The sequence below is a fragment of the Cyprinodon tularosa genome, unplaced genomic scaffold (genome assembly GCF_016077235.1).
Source record: "Cyprinodon tularosa strain WSP-4 unplaced genomic scaffold, ASM1607723v1 ctg84, whole genome shotgun sequence".
Taxonomy (NCBI): Eukaryota; Metazoa; Chordata; class Actinopteri; order Cyprinodontiformes; family Cyprinodontidae; genus Cyprinodon; species Cyprinodon tularosa.
In genome coordinates, this window is record NW_024039607.1 from 1,668,498 (window position 1) to 1,676,211 (window position 7,714).

The window sequence follows — 7,714 nt, forward strand, 5'->3', positions numbered from 1 at the left end:
TACTGCTTATCTGCAGTGGCAGTTAAACAGTATTCAACATATAAAATACTGGAAAACAAAGATTTGTTTTAACACAATGAATTTAAGTTTTAACGAGAAACTGGTGTGCATTTAGAGAAACCCTTAAAAAATGAAGATTTAGATTACATTTCAATTTTAATTATAATATGGTGTGAGTCGGGTGCCTGTTTTGACATATTTGAAAGGGAAGGAATCTATAGGTCTATATGGGGCGGAACAAATGTTCATAGAAGAAGTTAGACCGGTGTCATGTAGAGGTTGGACCTGGACTAGCTAGGAGGCTAGTTTATTTTTAAATAGGGTGTTCATGGGAGTATAAAATCTGCGGTGTTCTGTCATAGAGCTATATCCAAACACCTTGCTTGTATTCAGCTCTGACTTTTATTTCTAAGATGACGGCGTCGTTTGGTCGAAAGTTTGTGGTCGTTTTGACCTGATGAAACACTTTTGCTAACGTTAGCCTGTTAGCATCCTGGCTGTTTTGAATGCTGTAGCACTGTGACCCCTCATCGGATTTCTACTTTACCTCAGCCGATTTAACGATTCTCTGACTAAAAGAAGGTAAACATAAATACATTTTGAAAAACTGTCTTTACGAAATTAGCTGTCGTTAAAGTTGCAGTCATTTTACTATAGTTTTAAGGTAGTAATTGAAGGAGTGGATGTTCTTAAATTTAGCTTCAAAAGAACGTTAAGATATAATCAAGCATTTAGACGAAATAAACTTTGTTTAAAAAATTTAGACCAGTGAAACCAGTTTGGTAACCAGTTTTGTAGACATGACATTAATTGTACTTAACATGTTGCTCTTTTCATCCCCAGCAGGGGGCGTATGAATAGAGACAAGAACACAGACACATGTAGGAATTGTTAAAAAAAATTTTATATATATTTTCCTTTATGATATAATTCTATTTTATTTTTTTTATTTACTCATGAAATTTCATCTTTATTTTAAGTTCCTAAGTTATTACGAGAATTCTTATTTTAAAAAGTTATAAATTTGGGAAATTGACAGGTTTATTGCTTTATTTTACAATTTTCATCATGTGTTATTATAAATCCTGTTAACCCGGATTTTTTTATACCTAATACTAATTATTTAGAATGATTCATAGATTTATCCAGGAATCACTGCTACTGTGCTTAATTAATATTCTGATTTACATTCCTGAAAGGCATTAAAATAACTTAAGTAAAACTGCTTTTTCTGCAAAAAGCTGCAAGACATGAAATAATATTCCAAAAGAAATTTGTCTGTGAAGTATTAGCGTTTACTTTTTCATACTTAGTTATGTTGAAATGTGTGTTGTTTGCTTCTTTTACTTCTTTACTACATAACATAAGCTTCTTTCACTTAGATTTGTTTGTCTTGAAAATATGTGTTTTTACATTAGATGTATAAACAACATGGCACAATTGAGTCAATTCAGTCATTGAATAGTCATTGAAAACTGCCTCTTGACTTGATAATTTTTCCTTGCCCTACTTTAGAAGACTTTAAGACATCTCTCCACAGCCCTTGGTAGATTAATATGTCTGATTACCATATAACATTTTTGAGGAAACTACCTAGGCAAACTCTGTCCTTGGGATTATTATTATTTTTTTTAATTGGTTGGATGTGTGATGGTTAGAAATTTGAAATCCTTCTTCGTCGTCTTCAGCTTTCTGTCAGATATTTACAAGACAATGCAATACAAGTATTCATAACTTTATCCACAATTTTAAAAAACTTCACTTGACACATGATTCAGCCACCATCATGTATCGCTGTGGTTTTGGTGTGATTTTCCTGTAACACAGTGTTGTTTTTCAGTTTCATCAGATCCTTGTACTTTCTCCTGCTTTAGGAAACTTTGTCAGAGCCTTTCTTTATTTGTACATAAATGTTCCAGTCTTCAAACCCTTTTCTCAGCCCACACATGTAGAGAATGCAGCACCGGAGTCTGACTTGCGGAATAGAATAAACACTTTCCAGAAACCTTTTCAGCTGCTTGTTGCCATCTGCTTTTTGGTAGCTGATTTCTAAAGGATTTCCTTCTTATTGGTTTGTAAAATCATTTCAATTTCTTTTTCATGTCACAGTGACATTAAGTGTCAGTGCTTTGCTTTTCTGTTATGACTACTGGTATGGTTAATCTTTTTTATTACTTTCACATCCAGCTTCTCCCTACAATCTAGCACTACTCTGTTAGATAATAATAGAAATTGCTTCAAGGTTACTGAACACATTTTCTACCACTAAACAGCCCACAGCATCACTACCAATTTAAGCCATGTCCAGCTCTGCCCAATCTTGTGCTGCGGACCTCTGATGCTACCACCACCACCTTTTGCTATGGAAATGGTGCCTTCAAGGTGGAATGAACGGTTAGGTTTCTGCCACATATGCGTTTCTGAATACAGGGCTTATGGCTATAACTATGGCTATAACACTTCTCAATTGGCCTTATGCAAAGCCTTCCAATTGTTGACTACTTTGTATTGGACTAACTAATTCAATTAAAATAAAGAGGTCTAAAGGCTGGGGTTGGAGAGGGAATAGAAAAACCAGAATTATAAAACCTTTTGGAAAACATTGATGGTAAGCTTTTAAGTTTAAGTTTACGACTGTCTGTGAACACTTACTGCAGCTGCTGCTCCTGCTGACAGCCTATGGAAGAGATGGGAGAAGCCTAGTGAAGGCTAACAGAAACAATTTCTGACTAATAAAAAGCCAATTTGAGACCAACTGCTCGCCGTCTTTATTTCTAGTCGGAAGCTCCATTTATTTTGCGTATCTATATTTTTCAAAAGTGATTTATCACCCCCCAAAAAATCCTCTTATGACCCCGGTTGGGGCCGGGACCCCAAGGCTAATTTACAGCACATTTCCACTGCTAGTCAACAGTGTGGACATTTCCTTTATTTGGAGACTTTTCCTTATTGTTTTCACTTTCTTCCATGTCGATGCATAGTGAAGACTCCAAACTATGGAGCAAAGGTTTATAGAGTTATTTAGCAAAAATCCAAAACTTGTGAAGTAACTTAAAAACAACTTTTGTATTTTTAGCTTCTTCACTTTTTATTTTGATTAATGCGCCGTGCTTTGTTGGTTTTTGAGACTCATGATTTAGTCACCTGAAGTGTTTTGGTTTTGGCTGAGGTGTAATAAAAAATTAAGACATAGGAAGTGTGTCTAAACTTCTGATTGGTGTATGTGTACCCTGATATACCTTTACTTTTATTCCTGGACGGGTGGAAGTCATCTGCAAACCTTTTAAAAGGTAATTTATTCTTTTAAACAGTTTGAAATTGATAACATCCAAAAGAGAAGGTCGGATTAGTGTTATTACTGAATTCATCTTTTTGTGTCTTCGCCTCAGGATGTTCCTGGTGGGACTTACTGGAGGGATCGCCTCGGGGAAAAGCACTGTGTCTTCAATGCTGCGGGAGCTCGGCTGCCCCATTATAGATGCGGATGTGGTGGCCAGGAAAGGTAGGGTCGGTATCTCTGCTCTGTAAACTAGCCCCGTATCCTCAGCATCTTCTAAAAGCGTCATCCTCTCAAAGATATCTTCAGGCTGCATCAAATAAAAAGGATTCATTAAGACAAATGCTTGGAGAGAGCGTTATGAATCATAAGGGATGTCGACGTTGACTTCAGGGATGACATCTTAGCAATGTAGCAAAGATTAAAAAGGTCGCTGGAGCGGGAGAGAAGGGTGGAGCTTTATGTAAGATAATAAAAATAGGGATTATGCAAAAGATATATTCACAGGCAAATTATGAATCTGTTCAATGTTTGATTAGAAGAAAGGAAATAGTTTACTCTGCTCCTGGTTTAAATACATTTAATTATTGTATTACTCTATTTAATGCAACAATATTTTAACTGTTTCAGTTGGTTGAGTCTGTAATGACATTACCAAAATGTTTTTTAATTTCTTTGTCAGTTGTGGAGCCGCACACTCCCGCCTATTCCCGGATTGTCTATCACTTTGGGCCCGAGGTTCTGCTGGAAAACGGGGAGATCGACCGGCAGAAGCTCGGCCAAATCATCTTTGCCCACGAAGAGAAGAGGAGGCTACTGAACTCCATCACTCACCCTGAGATCCACAAAGAGATGCTCAAAGAGATCATATTCTGCTTCCTCCGAGGTGAGAAGGAAACCAGTTTATGTCTCATCAATAAATGGAGATAACAGATAACCCAGACTATTTGAATATTTTTAAAAAGTTTTTTTTTTTTGTATGAATTTCACTGTTTAATTGCAGGGTGATGCATTTCAATAGTTCTAATTATTTTAATGACTTCCAACTAAAAAAAAAAACCCACAATTATTTTCTAAGAAAGGTAGACTATTACATTGAAACAAAAAGAGAATCAAAGGAAGGAATACCAGCTTCGTGTGAGGTAAGAATAAAATGTATTTTAAAGAACTGTATGAGAACAGATCATTTCTGAAAAGGGCATAAATGCCCTAAAGGAACATATTCATGCTCCTGATTTTATTTTTTAGCTGGTTTTCATTTCATGATGTAATCTGAGATCATTTGTTTGTTTTTTATTCTTCAAAGTTACATTTGAGCCATTTGAGAAAAGAAAGGACGGAGCTCAACGTGGCCTGAGATCATTCCTTTGTGCCGCATTGAATGGTGTTAGGGTACCATGTTGGGCTGCAACTAACGATCATTTTGCAAATTGATTAATCTGTAGATAATTCTTTGGATTAATAATCAAATTGCTAAAGGTTCCTTAGAGTAGATTTGTTACGAAATTAAACCAGGTGAAAGTAAAACTTTATTTCCACCTTAAGAGTTCTAGTTAGAGAATATTGACACACAAAAAGTTTTTTTTTTATCTTAAATGCAAAATTTTTATGTTTTTTTTTTTTTTTTTTTTTTTTTTTTACAATTTTAATATAATTACTGCTGTAAGTGGGTTGCTCTGTCAGCTAAAGGCATATTTTACAGTCTATTCTCCAGCTAACGATTAATCGATTACTTAATTAGTTGAATATTATTTCTATTATCGATTAATCATGATTAATTGTTTCAACCCTAGTAGCGTGGTGATTAAAGCTGGTGTTTGGCATCATGGGCAGATGAAAATGCTGTCTTTTAACACCTGCTGCTTGGACACCTTGGACCACATTTTTTTCTTCCACATAACGTTCCCAAAAAAATTCTTCTATATAGCTCTCTGTGAACAGGCAGTCTTCCCCATTTGTTATTAGAACATTTAATTTTATTGGTTGCATTATTATTATTATTTCAATAAAAAAATATAAGTGCATTTTAATTATCTTTAAACCCAAAGAAGTCACTAATTATTTCTGATTCCTAGGGTACCGCTACGTGGTTCTGGATGTGCCTCTCCTCTTTGAAACAAGACGTCTCACCAAGTTTTTGAACCACACCGTGGTAGTTTACTGGTGAGAGCTGCCTTCATTTTTCCAATCCTCAGATATTTTATACCACTTGTTTTCTGATTATAAATGTATTAAAAGGAAACAATCTCCTGCTTTTTTAAAACATTTAAATTGATGCGATTAACCACATCTTTAGTTAAGCTGGGTTCAGATTTCTCTTACCTCAACTAGTCGTGTTCTGTTCAGTGTGTCTCCCGTTTCTTAGCCAATGGCTGCTGAAGGAAGGCACCAGTGGCTCCAAAATCAAATTTAACATTTTATTACGGTTCCAGTCATTTCTGTAGATCCTGTTTAGCTACAGTGTAAATTATGGATAAAAGATGGAACAGCAGTAAACCTTTGCTGCAGTAGCCAGAGCTGGTTTAAACATTATATTGTAACAAAATCAAAAACAGAATAAGTCTTTAAGAGGTGAATCAGTAACTCTCATTTCCTTTGTTGTATTCCAGCGACCCTGCAACTCAGCTCCAGCGCCTCATGCAGAGGGACCACCTGACGCAGGAGCAGGCCCAGCAGCGTGTCGCAGCGCAGATGCCGCTCAACGAGAAGCGGGGCTTGGCCAACCACGTCATTGAAAACTCAGGCAGCCGAGAGGACACCCACAGGCAGGTCCTGCAGCTCCACACTAAACTAGAGGACTCCATGGACTTCCTCTTAGTCAGAGTGATCGCCATGGCTGCCACTGCCGGTTTAGGTGGGATACTGCTCTATGCAGTCAAGCTGCTGTTGTCCTAACAAAGCAGAGGAAGTGAAGCTATGATTAGAATCAGGCAAAGACAGGTTGAAAGTAACGATGCGTTTTGCTCTAAAATGTGTTGCACAGCACCTTCCACTAACAGCGCAGCAGTCGGGAGCTTAATGTTGACACAAACCTAGAAAAACCCCACTGGCACATTGAATTTAGTGTGAAGAATGCAGCTTCCTCAGAAACACTAAACGGGGAAAATTATGAAGTAGATCATCTTCATCTTAACATAAAAGTAAGATTTCTCATGAATACAAAACAACCCAAACAGATTTATATCTACTTTTTTAAATATAAATGTTTAATCTTTTTAAATAGAACAAACTGAAGGATTTTATCAGCTGAAAATAAGAAATACCTTTTAATAGCTGCTACCTTTTAATTGAGATTTTAAATTCTCATTTATTTGGCACCAAATCGCTTTAAATGATTTGCTAAATGGTGCCTGCGCTAGTAACAACATATACGTTTCCTAAGAATCAAATTAAAGCGCTAAAAACTGGAGTATACTGAACATATGATGATTGTATAGTGATGGTTTATTTGTCCGAATGTAATCGACAATCTGTGTTTTATTCACTGAGAACAGTAGGAATTAGGATATTTCATATTTATCACTGTATTTTCTTACACTTCATGTGTTCTCTGGTCAAATAAAGTATGGTTTTAATTGTCTTTTTGCACACTAGACTGTTTGTAACCTGATATGTCTAACTTAAATATAACTGACCAAACCACTGTAAAACTGTCTCAGTCAATTTGTTTTTTCTTTGTCAATTAACTCCATATTATAAACGGAGGCCCTGTTTACATGTTTTTGGGTGAAAATAGAAAAGGTTTGTTGTTGTGCTTCTAATGTTCATGTTCAACTAACAGATTTTTAACAGAGACATCTTTTTAAAATGGATTGCATTTTGAAAAAAGATGTTAATCTGCCTTTATTTTTTAAAATACGAAGTGTTTATTTGCATGCACATGTTGAGTTTTAATACATATACAGCCTACTAGTGGTGTGGCGATGAAATTATGACATTTCTTTTACTTTTCTACTAGTTTGGTTTGCACAGAGATGGCAGTTACAGTGTAAATGTGTTAACAGAAACAGGAAAACAATCTTGTTTTCAATAGATCTCTGTTAACAGGCCCCGAACCTTGGAGTTGAAGCTGAAGGAAAAAGTTTATCCCCTTAGCAGCCTTCCACTGGCTGCCTATATATTTATTAAAGGAAGGATTTAGAAAAAAGCAACATACTATTGGAATCTTTTAGAATCAAACCTTTATTTGCAGGTAGATCTGAAATTCCGCTCTATTCCTTTTTTTGTACTTGAATAAAAGCAGGAATGTTAACCTCATCAGAGCTGCATAACCTTCAGGTGACATACGAGTTATGTTATTATTTATTAAATCCGCCTTTCAAAGACAGCTTTCATTTCTAAAGACAAAATTTTTTCAGTAACTCTCTCCAACAGGAGAATGTGTAAGTCAAATTTCTTTAGAAAACACAACTGAATTTATTGAACACATGTCCTTTC

At 35.8% G+C, this 7,714-nt stretch overlaps 1 protein-coding gene across 1 annotated transcript; it reads left to right on the top strand.

The window, feature by feature from the left end:
• The first annotated feature begins 141 nt into the window (after positions 1 to 141).
• dcakd (dephospho-CoA kinase domain containing) lies at positions 142 to 6,927 on the top strand. Its single transcript, XM_038272746.1, has 5 exons — positions 142 to 582; positions 3,390 to 3,502; positions 3,960 to 4,163; positions 5,353 to 5,440; positions 5,887 to 6,927. Exons 2-5 carry the CDS (start codon positions 3,391 to 3,393, stop codon positions 6,170 to 6,172), a joined length of 690 nt encoding a protein of 229 aa, XP_038128674.1. The 5' UTR covers positions 142 to 582; position 3,390; the 3' UTR covers positions 6,173 to 6,927.
• The last annotated feature ends 787 nt before the right edge of the window (positions 6,928 to 7,714 follow it).